This window comes from Eulemur rufifrons, chromosome 7, assembly GCF_041146395.1.
Source record: "Eulemur rufifrons isolate Redbay chromosome 7, OSU_ERuf_1, whole genome shotgun sequence".
NCBI lineage: Eukaryota > Metazoa > Chordata > Mammalia > Primates > Lemuridae > Eulemur > Eulemur rufifrons.
The window spans coordinates 66136187-66155911 of NC_090989.1; the positions used below are offsets into that span (position 1 = coordinate 66136187).

At 37.9% G+C, this 19725-nt stretch overlaps 1 protein-coding gene across 1 annotated transcript in view; it reads right to left on the reverse strand.

Moving 5' to 3' along the window:
* Positions 1-11985, reverse strand: part of CCDC14 (coiled-coil domain containing 14) — a 40187-nt gene extending 28202 nt beyond the window's left edge. Inside the window, exons 1-4 of the mRNA XM_069472711.1 lie at positions 11812-11985; positions 6656-6711; positions 6265-6337; positions 5952-6021 (exon numbers count right to left, since the gene is read on the reverse strand). Of these exons, the coding sequence (XP_069328812.1) occupies positions 5952-6021; positions 6265-6337; positions 6656-6711; positions 11812-11985 (373 nt within the window). The remainder of the gene's footprint in view (positions 1-5951; positions 6022-6264; positions 6338-6655; positions 6712-11811) is intronic.
* Between the last annotated feature and the right edge of the window lie 7740 nt (positions 11986-19725).

Genomic DNA, 19725 nt, shown 5'->3' on the forward strand with positions numbered 1-19725 from the left:
GGAGGGAACATTGTAGGGTGCTGAAAATGTTCTATATCTTAATCTAGTTGATAACTACATGAGTGTATACAAATGTAAAAATTTATTGAGATTTTGTGTACTTTAAAATTATTCCTTAAATTTTTTACAAAACTGGAAAAAAATAAATTTTAAAAAGTATAGAATCCCTCAAATATGTAAATAGATAATATATACCTTACTGAAAAGAAAAACATTGCTAAAAGCATAAAACTACATGTAAAAGCAAACACAAAGTTAAAGGCAGATTAAATACTACAATCAGTGAAAACAGAAAAAAAATTTAAAGAAAAAGACAATATTTGACTATGAAAATGGTTGGAGATATCAGAGGGTTCCACTTTGACTTGGAGTATGCTTCCTTTTGAGATGATCTAGTCCTATGAATATACTTTCCAGACCTAAATAAAAGCTTTAACATTTATTAGCTGAGTAACCTTCGGAAAATTACCTAAGCTCTCTTGACCTCCTCTTCCTCTTCAGAAAAATGGTGATAATAATGCCCACTTGGCCAGGTGCGGTGGCTCACACCTGTAATCCTAGCACTCTGGGAGGCTGAGGCAGGAGGATCGCTTGAGGTCAGGAGTTCAAGACCAGCCTGAGCAAGAGTGAGACCCCCATCTTTACTAAAAATAGAAAAAATTAGCCAGGCCTGGTGGCATTCGCCTGTAGTCCCAGCCGCTTGGGAGGCTGAGGCAGGAGGATTACTTGAGCCCAGGAGTTTGAGCTAGCTGTGAGCTAGGCTGACGCCATGGCACTCTAGCCCAGGCAACAGAGCAAGACTCTGTCTCAAAAAAAAAAAAAAACACCCACTTTATAAGATTATTTTGAGAAGTAAATGGGATGACACTTGTAAAGTCCTTAGATCAACATCTAATACACAGTAAAAATTCAGTAATTATATCACCAAATAGCTGCAAGCACTTTAGATAAGTAAATATATCATATTCATAAATCTCGCTGACATCAATAATACACCTCTGAACATGTTCCCTCTGAAGTGATTAAACTAAAGCAATATCAATGATAGTAGTTACCTTCACTATCTGAACAGATGAGCTAAAACAAAACTGGTTAATAAATTTCTGTAAAACAAGTATTATTTCTTGTTGGAAATACAATTTTATAATAAATCAACTGCAGAACTACCCTCCAAAATATCTGAACTTTGAAATCTAAAATTATGGAGGATGAGATCATAGTCCGTGACTGTCTAGTATATCACTTGACCTTTCCTCTTGATTCCTAGGTCTCTCTTCTGCTCTTGAATTTCCTTTGGTCCCTTAAGGTAAGAATTGTCTGGTTTGAGGAATTCTTCAGATTTCACACTCAAGGGTCGGTTGCAGGCATCGGCTCTCATTTACCTTCTTGTCAAGGGGTGGTTTTCAGAGTCTCTGATAAAGCTGAGCTACAATATTATGCCCCTACCAGCAGATGTCATCATTCAACATAAATTAATAAACTCCATATTTCTTAAAAAATCAAATCTTTAGAATTAAAGCTTATTTTGCTCCTTTATAAACTCAGTCCATACAAAATTGCTGATAATGTTGAATATTTGTAGCTAATGTATAAAGTCTTGAAGCAAACGACCCAAGACAAGCTAGAAACCATAAATCGATATACAGGAAAGATTATAGTTATGTTGCTACTACACAATTTTAAAATAAAACAAAATAACAACAAAATGAGTCTGTTACTACACAAATACAAATGAAGTATATTTTCTTGCTCTTGTTAATTACACCAAAGCACCTCACATGAAAATTTTACCTAACAAATCAGGATGCCAATATATTTAATTTTTGTCAGTTCATAACTAGAATTCATGAAAAGAACGCATTCATTTATTCAGTCCATGAAAATTTTTTAGTCCTTGAATTCTAGCTGCTGTACAAGCACTGGCTGTTGCGTGGACAGACAAGCATTGTCTGACAGGTTAAGTTATTCCTGCCACCCAAATATAGAACAAACATCCAATGCAGATAAGATCCACTGGATGCCTATCATAAATGGAAATACATATGAAGAACACCCGGCTTTGATGCAGGCAAGCAATGCTCAAAGGATTCTGCCTATGGTAGTTTATTTCCCCAAGAGGAAGGCAGCAATATATGTATATGTTACTGAAAGGAGAATCATGAAAGCATTCAACAGACTTATCAAATGTAAAAAGTTGCTTATTTTTTTTTTTAAATTATTTTTTAATGTCAGAAGCACTCCCAAGTAAGCACAATACATTTCTGGATCCGCCTGCCTTCTTACTCCCAAAACGCACCAAAGGAAGTTTACTTGACTCCATAGACATTCAATGATCAGGTAGGTCCCAGACAGAAAGTACATAAGGAGGCATGCCCCAGAAGACAGTTAACACAAAATAGCAAGACAATGTATGTTAAAAATAAATAATACTAGTTAACATGCTGTAAAAGATTCCTTAAAGTTCTGATTACCTCACTTGGGGAGAGATGGAAAAGACAGCAAGTGATGACCATGGTTTTTGTGTATTATTGAGCATTGTGATAACACAGCAAAACTTTGTATTAGTTAACAGTGACCAATCACATAAACATACACACACACACACACACACACACACACGCATAAACAAAAGATGTTTCTAGATAGTGCTACAATTTGGTAAATTTTTCTTAAAGAGTAGTTGAATCAAAGAGAAGGATCCTTCTCTTCCAATGAGTTAAAGTTACAAGTAAATAAATAAATGAAAACTAACTTCTAATATTGCAACTCTAAAAAAGATTGTCTCATGGAAGTAGGTCCTTCCCTCTGATAATGAAAATATGGGGGAAAGAACAATAAGAATATTGTGCCCTGATCGCAGGCCAGAATTGATGATCTGGCTCTAATACAAATAAGAATTTAATGCTGGGGACCCTGAATGCCAGAGTCTTTCATCTGCCACTCCAAATCGATCCTCTACTGGTCTCTACCCTGCTATCCCTTCGATGCTAATCTATATGGATTATATTGTTAAAAGACTGTCTCTCCTGCTCCTATGTGTCCTCCTGTGCATACCAAGAAAGCAAGGCTTTGACCTAAGTTCTTTGCCTGGGCTATTTCTCAGGGTTGTACTTGTTGTGAGGGATAAGGTAATATTTCCCTCTGGGACAAGTATAGGCTTGCTTACTGCTTACTATTAAAGTGACAGATTACCCAAGCTCAGTGTTCCTCAGCTGCAACCTAAACCTACAGCATGCGTGGCATCCATGTGGGTCCATCACATCACCCCAACATGAATTGGGGGTGAGGGAGAACCAATGCAAATATGCTGACATACATGCTGCTTGCTGCACTGTGAGAAATAAAGTCCTTTGTCTGACCCAGTAGCCTTGTGGCTTCTTCCAGCATCCATGACACAGTAGGACTAACTTATTAGCTTGTAAGAATCAAATCCCAGAACTTATATACATCAGTAGGGCTTCATCTGGGTTTAACCCAATGGGAATCTTGGCATTTCAAGGAAAGGAAGAAGCATGAAGTCAGAGTATGTATTTATTCTTGCTCCTTCTCTATATGGCCACCTTGGGCTACAATGAACCTCACTGCTCTTCTCAAGGCAGCCTACTCTATAAACAACATCTCTTCCTGAATCCAGTAACCTCTCCCTCTCCTAATCCCTTAAGGCCTAGATGATAACAGCTCTGTTACTGCTGCTAGCACTGGGCACCACCCCTTTTGGTTTTCCTATTACCTACCCATACCTTTGTAATGAGTCCCCTTGTAAATAAACTTTCCTCCAATTACCTCAATTTGAGTGTACCATCTGTTTCTTGTTCAAAATCTGACAGAAGCAATTAAGTCAGGATCCAGCAAGTTGCTACCATGACACCCACGGTCGGCCACTTACATCCCAAATGGGAGTTCCTTGAGGAAGGGTTGGGTGCTCTGGATAAGAAATAACCTGCCTTGAGGCAAAAAGTAGGAGACTGGAGAAATAGGTGCTACCACTCCTTTCTTTCTCCATTGGGCCCTAATAAATAGGCCTCTGCTTTAAGAGTTAAGACCGGAGTTTAGCATACTTTTAAGATTAAAAGGCTAGAAAGTAAATATTTTAGGCTTAGTGGGCCAGATGATCTCTGCCACAACTACTCAACTCTGCCACTGCAGCACAAAAGCAGCCAAAGAAAACATTAATAAATTTAAACTTTATTTACAAAATAAAATAACTAAACATTACTTATAAAACGGGCTGTAGTGTGCTGACCCAATTTAGACCAATGTTGTCCAATAGAAATATAATGCAAATCATATATATAACTTAAATTTCCAATAGCCATATTAAAAAGTAAAAATAATAGGTAAAATTACTTTTCACAATGTTTTATTTAAATCAATATATCCAAAATATTAACATTTCAATGTGTAAGATAAGGAAGTGAGATATTTTATTTTTTGTATTAAATCTTCTAAATCCAGGTTGTGTATTTTACACAAAGCACATCTCAATCTGGACACTAAATTTTCATCAGAAATATTTGTTCTATATTTAAATTTAATAGAATTTAGATGAAAAAGTAGATTCACATACCTAAGTTATTCTAAATATACTTATAAGTTTTATAATAACTGGATCACATAAGTTTTCAAATTTAAATTTAAATGATCTTAAATTAAATAACATTAAAAATTCAACTCCTTGGTTCCACTAGTCATATTTCAAATGGTCAATAGCCACATGTGGCTAATGGCTACCATCTTGAACAATGCTGGTGAAGATTATATGAAGGCAAATGTGACTGGCCTCCAAGATGGGTTAGGAAGGACTGAAATAAACTGTTTCCGCTGCCTTAGTTCTCTAACTCAGGACCATGTGGAACATCAACCTCTATCCTATGAATGCTCTACCCTCACTTTCTCAGCCTGTTTGCCTGGACCCTGATCTCTTAATATTCAGGGATACTGCCTTAGATGATATTCTAGACTCTTCCACTTGCTCAAACTGCATCTAAGGACATACTACAGTGCTGATATTTCTGGCCGACCTTAACTGTGGAACTATTAATAATTAGACTAATTCTTGTCCATCTGAATTTCCATTGTGGACTTTTTCATCTCCATTTTGGGCTATCGTGTTCTATAGGCCTCTAAGGGACAACATAATCAAAACTTGCTTGTTCTGAACTTATCGCTAAATTATTACACTTAAGTAAATCAGCAAAGTTAACTGTGAGGGTATAAAATACCCTTGGCTACATTCACCGTCAGTCAGTGGCAGGCTCTCTTTCTTTATCTATCCAACCTGAAATTTTACCTTCTGATGTACTATGTATCCTAACTATACCATTCAACAAGTTCAGCTCTTGGTCAACTTAAGGCATATACATATAATTTTAAAGCAATAGCTATAAGTATACACTTCACATGCAACCAATTTGTGATTGTCTATGAAAACAAGTGGCCAAGGAAACAAAGATAACTCTATATAACTCTCAAATGTCATTCTGAGTTTGACTCTTTTCTCCTAGAAAACCCAGACATAGTCTCTTTTTTTACTTTCCTTCTTGGGAAAGTGACAGTAAGCAAAGTGAGTACTCAGTAATTAGAAGCTGAAGAGAGAAAGAAAAGCATAAGCACATATAAACCTAAATAACCAATACCAATTGTTAAAATGAAAGACAACTGCATAACACTGATAATTTATTAAAATCCCCACAATTAAGGATTATCTTTAAATAAGTAAGAGAAAAAAATGCTTACTCATTTCCTTCCGGACTCCCAAAGGAATGGTATGTTTTTCAGGTCCTTTCTTTTTAGATCCATATCTTTTGCCTTCTAAAGGTCTAGCATTAGATCTATCTTCTGAATATGCTGTTTCTGAACCTATTAATAATTAAAACAAAAATTCATCAACATTGAAGAAACGACTTAATTAACAAAAGGAGATTAGCAAGGAAGTATTTTTTTTGAAAAACCTGAATCTTCATTTCTCAAAATGTCCCGTAGCAAAGAAGCACAACCATCGAGCCCCTGTACGGTTTCAGCCTGTAAGGAGAAAGTCATTTAGAATACATTTATATTCAACATTTTATTGTAAGAAAAAACCATATTACATAGTTTTAAAATTTCTTTATTTACAAGCAATTTATTATTAGTAGAAAACATTTTCAAGCAAGACTTTATACTTGCTTAGAGCAACTAATACTTTACCTTTGCTTTTTACTCCTACTTCTTAGCTTTTACCTGAAGGTAAAAAGTCTGTGTTATATCTATTCAGTTTAATCTTACCTGACTCTCTGAATCAGAATGGACGGAATAGCCAGAATGTGCATTAAAACGTGGTATTTTTCTTAAATGGGTCCTAGAAAAGAAGCTCATTAATATTCTTACAAATAATACAAATATATTTTTCCCAAAATATATTAGTAAGTAGTCATTTTCTTTCCAGCAAAGGTTAGACAGGAAAGATTGTTCCACCAACTATGAGATGGACTTATAAGGACATTATAAAGACTGTTAAACACTAAAATGATTAACGTGGGCAGATATGAAAACTTACTCCCTAGATTTTGTGAAAGGTAGAGGCCCATCTAGTTTTCTGGGGTAGACAAAAGATAGTCCAGTCCAAAGACATGAAAAGTTTATTGAAATTTCCTGAAGTTGTAAACTTCTTACTTACCCTTTCTTTCCACTTGTTAATTTAGTAGGTCCAGCTTGCCCTCCTGAAGATAACACCTATGACATAATATATATTATACTAGATATATAAATATTTTTCTTTTATATTTTCAATATGCTATCCTGACAAAACCTGAAATGTCATTTTTTTCTTTTTTTTCATCTGTCCAAACTGAAACTTTACCTAACAAACAATAACTTCCCATACCCTCTTCCCCCTCCACCCCTGGCAACCATCATTCTACCTTCTATGAATCTGACTACTCTAGGACCCTCATATAAGTAGAATAATATAATATTTGTCTTCTTTGACTGGCTGATTTCACTTAGTATAACATCTTCAAGCTTCATCCATGCTATAGCATGTGTCAAAATTTTTCTTCCTTTTTAAGGCTGAATAATATTCTATTATATGTATGTACCATGTTATTCATTTTTTAATAAATGTGATATAACCTAAACATCCAAAATTATAATTTAACTCTTGTACAATAACTCTTGTACAATAAACTCAAGCAAGTAACATATATTTACTCCTTAAGTCTATTTAAGCTAAAAGGAAATTGAGTTATTATTTTAAATCAGAAGTACCTACTGCAATAAGTCCATACTATATCAATCCATAAACATGTTCTACATTCCCAAATTCTTTGAAACATACAAGTTAATTCAAAATATAGGATAGAGTTCTTAACTCTGGTTCCATTTATCTACCTTTTTTAGAATGCCTGACGAGAGCAGCACCTGAAAATTCTTTATATACATCTCATTCTTTCAATCTTTCTTTTTAAATTCATGCAGCAATATTATTTTTAAGAAATTTTTTTTGCTTTGAAAGTAACATAAGTGGGCTACCTTTTGTGTGGGACAAAAGGAAAAAATATGCATTTGCTTTTACACGTATCCAATATCTTGAGAGTTATGTAAGAAACAGTTCATTGTGGTTGCCTGTGGGGAGAGAAACTGAGTATCTCGGAGATAGAGCAAGAAGGGAAACTTTCCATGGTATACTTTTTTATATCCTAATAACTTTATAATCTCTATTCAAAATATAATTTTATTTTTTAGCTTTACTAAAAAATAAACAAAATAAAAATATAATTTTTATTTTTTAGTTTTACTTTTTTATTTATGATCATTTACTCAGTTCAGTGTACAGACTTAACCTATGCCTGGTCCTAGGGGTAGAAAGGTCTGTGACTTGGCCCCTGTCCCCAGGCAACTTGTCATATAGAGGAAGATACGGGAGAACATACAGATATGATATGGCATGTGTTCTGCTGGAGAAAATTGTACAATGGAACACAGAAAAGTGTTGCTAGAATGCTATCAGGAAGTGTTGCCAAGGACTGTTGATCACGTTGAACTTGATGGTGAATGACATCCTGGAAGCAATCCAGGTAGAGAGTAGGAAGCTGCTCCTGCTCCAAAATGTAATTTTAAACAGACATGAGTTAAAGTACCTAATTCTCCCCTCATTCCACCATTCAGATGTAGTAACTGTTGGCAGTTTCATTTGCAATTTTTTACGTTTATTTATTTCATCCCAAGATGGCTTTGAACAGTACCTATCAAACTTTCTGAAGTTATATAATATTTTATTATTTGCTTAAATATGTACTCTATCCTTCTAAGAATGCTACTCAGAATATATTTTTAAAAACTAGGTTGATAAGAGTTATATTTTTCCTTGAGATAACCTGGAATATGATGAAAGGTCATGAAGTCAGCAGTGAGAACCAACACTGTAGGAAATGAGACTTGTGTAATGTAGCTCCCCTGGTCTCTGCACCACACTTTCAGGGTCTTTCCCTTTGGTCTGTCTACGTTGGTGACCCAGCTGGAATCATAATAAAAATCCAAGTCATGGTGCTACTATATCCCAGATCAAGTCCAAAAACAATTACCACAATTATCTTTCAAAATTAAAAGTATACTGAGATAAATGTCTGGCATAATTGTAAGATTATATATGGTATGTCTCTAAAAAATATACATGAGGCTATATTATATATAGAAAATCTGGTAAGGATAATTACCCATAATAAAAGCACCCTGAAACAGTAACTATCATATTAGAACATTTCCTTCCAATTGATTTATATTTTTTCTTTTGAAATAATAGTGCAAAGAAGTCCTATGTAGGTTTCATCCAGATTCCACAACTCTTGACATTTTGTATTTGCCCCGTTCTCTCTCAATATACATACATAGCATTATTTTTTGTCAGAATCATATCAGAGTAAACTGCAGACATAATACTCCCTTATTCCTAAATATTTCCTAAGAACAAGGCCATTCTCTAACTACAGCATAATTATCAAAACCAGGAAATTAACAATGATATAGTATTATGATCTAATGTACAGACTTTATTCACATATTGCCAATAATCCCAATACTGTCCTTTACAGGGAAAAAAAAAAAAAAAAAACTTTGGTACACGTTCAATCCAGGATCATGTTGCATTAAATTGTCATAGTTCTTTAGTCTCCTTGAATCCACAACAGTTCCTCTGGTTGTCATTGATTCTCTGATAAATTTGACATATTTAAAGAGCACAGAGCAGTTATTATGTAGAATGTCCTTCTGGATATTTAGATTTGTCTGATGTTTCCTCATGATTAGACTCAGATTATGCATTTTTGGCAGGAATCCACAAAAGACATATTGTCTCCTCAATACAATGAGTAGACATATGACTATCAGTTTGTCCCATTACTGGTGATATAAACTTTTGATTATTTAAGATGGTGTCCACGAGGTTTTTCGTGGTTAAGGTTACTACTTTTATATTTATAATTATTAAGCATTTTGTGGGGAGATATTTTAGACTACGTAGATATCCTAATTATCAAACTTTCACCCAGCAGTTTTAGCATCCATTGATGATTCTTGCCTGAATCAACTGTTTCTCAGATGGTGATTTTCTACATTCCTTCTATATTTATTAGTTGGCATAATACCATATTTTGTTCATGCATCTGTAGATAGACATTTAGATTGCTTCCACATATTAGCTATCATCAATAATGCTGCAATGAAGATGAGAGTGCAAATATCTCTTTGATATCCTGATTCCAGTATTTTTGGATAAATATCCAGAAGTAGGACCGCTTGTTTTCCATAGTGGCTACATCATTTTACAGTCCTACTGATGGCATACAAGGGTTCCAATTCCAATTTCTCCAAATCCTTGCCAATACTTTTGGTTTTTTATTAAGTCATCCTAACAAGTGTTAGGTGATATCTCATTGTGGGTTTTAATTTGCATTTCCCTGATTAGTGTTGATCATCTTTTCATATACCTGTTGGCCATCTATATGTCTTCTCTGCAGAAATCTGTTCGAATCCTTTGCTTATTTTTTAACTGGGTTACTTATTTTTCTACTTTTGAGTTGTAGGAGTTCCTTACATACATATTAGATATTAACTCTATATCAGATATATGGGTTGCAAATGTGTTTTCTTCCATTCTGTAGGTTGCCTTTTCATTCTGTTAATCATTCCCTTTGCTGTGCAGAAGCTTTTTAGTTTGATGTATCCAGGCTCATTTTATAATTCCCCTGCCTTAGCCTTGGCATTGGTAATTTCTCCAAGAAGCCATGTTTCTTTTGGCAGACAATGGTACTTAGAAACTAAGATCTAGGCCCTAGATGTGCTCTTTGCTATTGGGGCTTCCAATCTTTTTTCATATGCCTTTTTTTCTTAGTCATAGTAACTAGCTAGATACTTGCAATTTTGAATCTTGTGTATTTTTAATCTTTTTCCTTATTAACATTCAAAATTTTAATGGTTGTATAATATTCCCTCCCTTTGGTAGAAGTAATATGCTCTCGGTTTCCTTCATATTTTTCAAAATTAAAAAACCTGGAATAAACCTTTCTATATACTAAAAATAGTTTTTTCATATTTAGAATTAAAAGCATAATTATTTGGTGAAATGTTATTGGAAGTTTAATGACCCTTGGTACAAACTGCAAAACTGCTCTCCAAAAGGAGTGTCCCAAATCACAACACAGGATAGATTCAGTTTATTTCACATTTACTTACACTTGGTATTAACTTTTAATTTTGCTATTTGAGAATATAAGCGTTTCTTAGTAGTCATTTCTCCTACCAACAAGTACAAGATACTGATACCTTTGTAGAATGATTTAGAGTGTACTAAGGCCTTTCATTTCCACTTAATCTACGTCCTGTGAGTTGTCATTATTTCTGTGAGGTGGGAACCTAAAGTTCAGAAAGGTGTCTTGTTTAGTCATACATCAACTAAGTATACTGTAATGTTTAAAAGAAGAATGCACTCTGGCACCAGATATGTGAGTATGAGTCCTGTTTCCACAGGTAACCAGCTGTGTAACTGTTAGGAAGTTAATTCGAACTCTCCACCTTCAATTTCCTCATGTATAAAATAGGGATAACATTTTGATTCAAGAAGTGGAGACAGAAAAAAATTAAGTTAAAAAATAAAATAGGGATAATAGTATCTACCCCGTAAGACTACTGAGAATATTAAATGAGATAGTATATGTCATACATGAAAGCACTTAGAGTAGTACCTGCCACATAATAAATGATATCTAAATGTTAGCTGTTGTTATTAGTATTAAGATGGTAGCAAAGTGTTTTTAAGGGAATTGAATTTTGTTTATGCACACGTCTATGCCAACTATGTGACATGTTTTTACAGGTTCTCTCAGTTAATCTCCCCAATTCTCTGGGACAGAATTTTATACCTATTTATGCCTATTTTATAGCTAAGGATAACAGGCTCAGAGAAGCAAAAAGTACTTTGCCTACCGTCACTGCATTAGAGGCAGAATTGGAATCTGAATTTGCGGGTAACTGTGACTACAAAAACGATGTATTGAAGCTAGGAGAGGTTAAGTCACGACCCGGAGGCGAAGGCTGAGACTCGAACTCGGGCCTGACACCACAGCCAGCGATCTAGAGGGCTACTGACAATTTATACAGAATACACAACCACGGACGCAGCGGATGGGTTAGATGGAAGAGTCAGTGCGCTCCCAAACCCTTGTCCCTGCTTGTCTTTTTTTTTTTTTTCCAAGCAGAGTTTTGCAAGTTCCCCTGCCCGAAAACCCCCTCAGTTCCTCTCCACCCCCACGATGGACTCCTCGGATCCGCAGCCCTCACCTGGCCCGGTCGAGATGCGGACCTGACCATCTCTCGAAGCCTCAGAAAAGCCCAGACCGACCGAAGACACGCCACACGATAAAAAGAATTAACCGCCTGGAGCTCCCGGACCTTCTTGGCCCGCCCCCCGAGCTTCCGTTTCCGGAAAGGAGCCCGCCGAACAGCGCGCTTCATGGTCTCCGACGCGCCTCTGCTGCCAGTCTCCCGCTCCAGGCCCGGCGCCCTGGGCGTGCGCAATAGATCCTCCCCCGCCGCCGGGCTCGTCACAGACAGGCGGAGGACGGGAGAAGCCAACAGACCGGAGCGGGGCGGGGCCCGGTGGGGGCGGGGCCTGGTGGGCCGGGGCGGAGCGAGGGCCCTGAACACCTGAAAGTGGAGTTCGCGGTCCTGTTCCTGGGTCTGCGGTGGACCAGCGCCGCCCTCTATCAACTAGGGGAAACAGGAACGAGGACCCGCCAGTGCCAGAAGAAGGAACTGGGGTAGGGGGCGGATAGGTTTTAGAGGGAATTGTGCACGATTTGGGGGTTTTCTCTATTTTTAGTTTGGCAAGTTGTGTGTCTTTTTGAATGATCTTGTTCTTGATATTCAGTAAAAATCAAACCTCAGGATTATTATCTTTGAGTAATTCTGATGGCAATTTCAAAATTATTCATTGTGGCCACTGATCTCAGAACGGTGCTCATTACTTGGAATTTAGTTTTACTTCCATGCATAGTTGTCTGCTCTTCTGCTGAGGTGATTACTGTTGATAAAGAGTGGCACAACGTTCTTACCATTGACATGCTGCACAAATCTTAGTGAGGATTAGTCATTAGTTTTTAAGGCCTTGAGTTTGGGGTTAATGTTTTAAATTCAAGTTGAAGAGAAATTAAATCACTCAGTTGATTTTATTTTTTTTTAATGGGGAAAATAGCTACCCTTTAAAAGTTTGTTAAAATTAATATCAAAGCCGGGAACTAAAATATGTCCACGAATATATTACACATTCATGCTGAGTGGTTTTAGGAAACTGAATACTTTGTAAATTTAGTTTTGAATTAGATCATACTGTGAAAACCTCTCGTTTGCTTTACCATCCCTCCCATAGGTTTTTAATATATCCACCTGAGATTCCAGGGTTTTTTTAGTTAACTGTTATGCCCAGAGACACACACAAAGCCTCATGTGTAGCAAAATGTTTATTTTGAGCATCTGGGTGCAGATGGGTGGAGGCAAACAAGCATCCACCAGAGGGAGGGGAAAGCCTTGGGTTTTCTAGAGGGTTTCTCAGCAGGGAGTGAGTACCTGGGCCAGAACAGCTGCTGCAATAAAAAAATTTTTTTTAAGCAACCAATTTCTGGTCCCCCTGTGTCAGTCTCATCTTGTAGAGATAAGGGAGGGAGGTAGTTCTGTCCTTATCAGGGGGGATAGGAGGAATGCTGGCTGCAGCTGTCTGTTTAGATTTTACAACCTCCGGGGACTCTCCAGACTCCTGCGGCTATTGTTTCACAAACCTCAGTTTTCTATTAACCACATTCCCTCCCTTCCATACTTTTCTCAAGTTTCTACCTGGAACCAACCTAACATTAACTTGATTTTTTAAAAACTTGTATTGATTTTTCTTAATTAATACATGTATATTTTAGAATATGTAGATAAGCAAAAAGGAAAAGACGACCTATAATCCCATTTCCCAGGGAGTACCACCTTTGACAGTGAGGACTGAACTCTGACCTTTTGTTTTCTCTTACCCAAATTTCTTTCTAAGAGGCCTGGTGAGTCACACCTACAAATGATAGAATCTCATCAAATGAGTTCTTATTAACCCAGTATAATGTGGTTTACTTTCCAACCTGATTCCAGCATAACATCACAGAAGCCTCCCTTACCTTAACTCAAGCATCCTAGGAGACCCCTATCTTAACTCAAGCAAGCATTCCTTTCTACTGACTCCAGGTCTTTAGACAAAGCTTAACTATTTCAACCAATTGCCAACTAAAGAATCCCTAAAACCCACCTGTGACCTATAGGTCCCCCTTCAAGATGTCCCACCTTTTCTGGCCAAACCAATGTATACCTTCCATGTATTGATTTATGGTTTTATCTGTAATTCCTATCTCTGTGAATGTATAAAACCAAACTTTAACTGGGTTGCCTTGGGCGCATTCTCTCAGACCTCTTGAGACCATGTTCCCTGGACTGTAGTCACACATATTTAGCTCAGAATAAACCTCTTTAAATTATTTTACACAATTTGGAGGTTTTTTTACTGCTGACAATAGCTTGGTGCATTCCCTTCCAGACTTTTTTTTCACCTGTGTATATGTGTATAAATATATTACAACAATATGACATGATATATATTACTGTAACGTGAGTGTTTTCCTCTTAATATCTCAACATTTTTTTTCATTAATCTACAATTATAAAATGGCTGCCTGGTATTCCATTATCCATTTCCTTACTGTTTGGAATGTTATATCCCCCCTTTTCTTTGGTTTGTTATTTGCTATTATAAATAATGCTGCAGTGAGCTGAGATCTGAAATGTACTAGATGGAGGGTAGAGAAGAGTGTTCTGAACATGCAGAGACAGCATGATGGTGAGTAAGAGGGACCCGGAGCGGCCCTTGTGGCTGAAGTATAGACAATGGGGATAGACCTGTATGAAGGGGCCAGACTATGCAGTCCTCATAGGCCACCGGAAAGATTTGGATTATTATCCTAAGGACAATGGGAATGTGTAAAAGTTCAAGTAGGGGTGAGGTGAGCTGACTGGTGTTGCACAAAGTTCACTGGCTGCAGTGTAGAACAGAAATCTGCAGTCTACAGCCCATGGCCAAATCCAGTCTGCCATTCTTTGGTACAGCCTGAGAGTGGTTTTACATTTTCAAATGTTTTTTAAAAAAAATCAAAACAATATTTTCTGATATGAAAATTACCTGAAAATCATCTCAGTGTTATAAATAAAATTTTATTGAAACACAAAATCACACTCATGTGTTTATGTATTTTCTGTGCTACAACTGCAGGGTAGTTGGTGATAGAGACCTGATGGCCTACAAAGCCTAAAATATTTACTATCTGGACCTTTACAGAAAAAGTTTGCCGACCCCTGGCATAGAAGGTATTTTGGAGAAAGACAAGCATGGATGTGGGTAAATTCTCCCTTCCCCCCCAATCCATGCTCTGCCCTTCTACATGCTCCAGAGACTGACCCCTAAGGATGACGTCACGCAGACTTGCCTTCCAGATTCAGGTTCTGCTTAGTCAACAGAAGAGGAGAGAGACTGGGGAATTCCTTTCGTTTCAGCATCATCTGACTGATACAGTGGCCAACAGCTCCTCAGGCAACTCCTGGGGCTCCAATTTTCTCCAGGCTCCAATAAAACATTTCTTCCCCTTGTCCCTTCGGTCTTAGGGGTAAAAATGGTTTGCTAGTCCCTGGGTACCTTAATGCCTTTTGTTAGTTTCCTTGTCCACACCTCTGTAAACCTTCTTTTAATTATCTTCAAAATCTTGGCTGAGTGTCTTCTGTTTCCTGCCAGGACCAGACTGATAGGAAGTCCAGATGAAACATATAGATAGCTGGGATGTTGGTAGCTGGGAGGAGGGTGGGTGGATATGGAGGTGGGGGAGTAAGGGAAGATGAAGAAGTCAGGTTTGAGAGAGGCTTAGGAGGTGAAATAGACAGAACTTGGTGTTAGATTTAGGAAGTAAGGCAAGGGGGAGGTATTTACACTGACCCTGGCTTCTAGGTTTTGTATCTGGAGGTTGTGTGGGGATGCACATTTAGGAGGAAAGTTTATGAACTCATTTAGCCCCCACATTTTATTATAAAACATGCAAACTAGGAAGTCATTTTTGGGCATGTTGAATTAGGGAGTACTTTGAAGTCTCCCAAGAGGAGATATCAAGTTAGCTACCGAATAGTTTAGTCTGGAGGTTGGCAAAACGGTGTGGGCTGCAGATACACATTTCTGAGTCGTCTGTAGTAACCAACACCACAGGCTTCTGAGTTTGCTCTCAGGTTACTTCCTCAAAAAAGCCTTTTCTTCCACCTCTTTATCATACCCCTGCACACTAAGAATGTGCCTCTGTACTATGATGCAGTAGCACCATTTCTCACAATTATAATTGTGTGATTAGTTATGTTTGTCTTCCTAAGTAGAATTTAATCTTTATGAAAGCAAGGCCCTTACTTACCTTGATCAGAGCAGAATCCCCATGCCCCAGCACAATGCCTTGCATATATTAGGAATTTTTAAATTATTTGTTGAGTAGGTCGATGAATCAACCATTTTTTTTTTTTTAACTGCTTTGGTGCATTGAAGCTGACAACTACTTGAATGCCTGAAACTCAGGATTATCTAGCCTGATCTGGAGGTTTAGTCCCTCTAGTTTCATGGGTACACAACTCTGCTTAGTCTATCCAGCCTTTCATAATTCAGAAGAGTGGACCAATGACTTATCAATTGGTCACCTCTGAAATGTGAAAGTCTCTGTTCATGTTTAACTGTGTTCCAGTTTATAGGAAACCATCAAAGTTGCAAGTATATGAAGATCTAAACTAAAAACATAGATTCATAGCCAAGATATAAGATTCGAAAAGTAAGAGGCTGTGGATAGTAAGTCACATGTTGAGAGCATGAGCTTAGTTCTGCTTACAAAGAGAAAGACTGCCCTGTTGTCTTTCCTCAAGCCACTCGGTCCTTTCTGGAGCTATTTTGAACCCAAGTGTTCTTGGCCTTTTGAGATCATATTCAACTTTGAAAAATTGCTAAAAGCTTTGTAATTTCTTCAGAAAAATGCTAATGAGCACATTTCTGAAACATATTTATATATAATGTTATCAGTAGAATTCAGGAGCTTTTCCAAGGATTTCTAGTCAAGACTCCTGTTCTAACCTAATTCAAAACCAGCCCTCCACACTGGAGTGTCCAGCTCCTTCTGTGGCAGGCCCAGGTGATCCTTAAAGTTGATGGTTAACTAGGGATGGTAGGTCCCTGATTGAACAACATGAAGGAGAGGAAGGGCATGGAACATAGAGAAAATGGAATTGAGCCATAATATTTGCATTTTCCATTGAAGCTTTAAATTTATCTGCAGTCTTCACTTTAATCAAAACAGCTTAATTTAGGAAAGAACCCACTTTTTTTCCTTTATAAAATCCTGATTTTATTGCTTCCTGAAATTTTTTTAAGGAGAAATTCAAACTGTATGTTATAAGGGCCTTAGTTTGACAGCTTAACTGGGGTCATGCCAGGAATCAGATGTTGCTGGTCATGATGGGAAAGCCAGTGGGATGGGTCTGACAAGAGTCTGTTGGCAGAAAGGATCAAGAGAGCCCCTTTGGAATGATCTGATCATAAGGAAGAAATGGTTGGGGACGATGTGCCAGGTTTGTGGGTGACGTATGAATTTTAACATAGCACAATGGCCATCACTTATCACCCTTTAGCCTCCATGGACTTGAGCCTGACCCAAGGAGAAAAATAATAAATGTTAAAAATTTATTTTATTAAAACCTCTGCAACGTGTTGTAGCAGATGCCAGTGGCTGCTTATTGTGAGTACCTGTGACTTCCTGCCCGAGGACCTTTTTATCTGGAGCAAAAAGGGCAACCTCAGGCCAGCCAGAGATGCAGAAAGTGAACGCCTCTTGAAGCAGCCCTCAGTCAATGACACATGGGGACTTGGTGAGGAAGCAGCCTTCAGCCAGTGCTGGATGAAGAGCTTCCTCACCCCTCAGGTTGGGATAACTCTGAGACAGGTTCTCCACTGTCTCCCACAGTTCCCCAGCAGTACTGGGGGACAGGAGTAACTGACTGGATAACACACCCTTTATTGGCTTTCTTTCCATCACTATCGTACTCTCCCTACTCCCTTTCCACCATTCCTGGGATTTCCTCCCAAATAAACTATTTGCACTTAAATCTCTGTCTCAGGGATTGTTTCTGGGATGAAAACTCCATACCTAGACAGGCACTGCACATATATACAAGGCAGCATAGGTTTGTTGTCAGACAAACCTGAATTCAATTCTTTCTCATCAATGACATTGAACAACTTAATTTCTTTAAGATTGTTTCTTCACCTATGAAATGAGGATAATGGCACTGACTTCATAAGGTCAGATTATAAAGAAAAATTTGAGAATGTGTGTGAAGCATTGTACATAGTCACTTGCATACCGTAAGTGCTTAATAAATGCTGGCTGTTATCATTCCTACAGTGTTTATAATATTGTTACTACATCGTAGCCCAGGTGGAGGGCAAAGCTGGTTTCCACCCTGGGGGTGACTGCTGAAGCAGGTTGATTTGGCCCATGTGCTGTGGAGGCTGTGTCTCTGGTGAGCAGCTGTGCTTAAGCACCATCAATAGCTTGGAGCAAGCATCGCCACAGTGAGCCAGAACAGCAGAGAAAGATGGCAAACACCAAGTGGTGGCTTAGAAGACGAGGAATTGGCAGTGTGACAATGGTACTGCCAATCTGCTTAGTCTTGGTAAGCATAGATACCTATAGTGCCATCAGTAACTTCATATGTGTGTCTAATATACACTTTGATGGCTGGAATTTAATTAGCCTCACTCTTGAGGGATTGTTCAAGGTTACTGAGATTTAATTTCTGAATTCTGTTTTCCCAAATGTAAAAAGGACCCTTTTGCTTTAGTTATGTTTATGAATTTAATACATTATTTTAGGGTCTTTCAAATTGGGGCTGCCCCCTCTGCTCCCTGTCGCTCCCCATTTCCGGGCAAGACCATATTTCAATTCGTTGGCCACAATGGAAGAGAAATTGAGATGCCAAGAAACTAAGGCAGGTTTCATTCATTCTCTAATCCTAATTAATTACAGTGCCAGGTTCCACCTGCAGTGCTTCAGCCTTTTCAAACAGCCTTAGGTCCCAGAGTGGAGAGAAAGATGGGCCACTTTGGTTAGGAAGGCAGACAGCAGGCAGGATTTGTTACTGCCCACCCACTGCAGGTGCAGCCCAGTGAAGGGGGGATGAGAGGATTTGTTTCAGCCCCTTTTATTGTTTCACTCTAGGCAGAAATCAAGGGCCCAGGGCAACATCCAATTACAATTTCCTTTTACCTTATTCAGACACCGAAGACAAACTTCTCCCCAACTGATGTTATGCATGTAAGTTAACATGATTTTTGAGCAAAAACAACTTTTAAGAGGGGATAATATTACAAATAGAAGGGAATGACCCAGTGGCCTTGGCACACCTGGCGTTAAGAATAATAATCACAGCCTGTTAATCTCATCTGCTTCCTTCCAGAAAGAAAAATCTTTAAGAACTTGTCAAAAGGTCTTAGGCTCATGCAGGGGATTTTCCCTAAAGGAAAAATTACATCTGTTGACATTGGCACTTTCTGGAACACTCTATTAGTTCTTCTCAAGGCCGCTTGCATTAAAATGATTTATGTTCATGTCTTATCTTAGTGTTAGACTGTGAGCTCCTTGAGGGCAGAATTCAGATATGATTTATTTGTTTATGCCCAGAAGCCAACATAGTTCCTGGCTAATGTTGCCAGGTTTAGCAAAAAATAAAACACATTTGTTGTTTATCTGAAATTCACATTTAACTGGGTGTCCTGTCTTTTATCTGGCAACCCTATTCCTGGCACATAGCTAACCTCAGTAAATATTGATAAGTGAATGCATGAATAACTAGCATAGTACCAACAAATGGAGAAATAAACTGGTAAAAACTTACATTGACCATGTAAATTATGCCTAACAATCACAGAACATCAAAACTATGTCTGGTTAACATTCTCCCTTTTAAAATCTGACAGTCTAGCTTTGCCTTGAGCTGCATTTTCTATCCACGCTTCGTCAGCCCCTTTTACGCAGTGTCCACGTGAGAAGAATACTAACCTGGTAATGAAAGTGTTCCAACAATTTCCCATCTTAATTCCACACA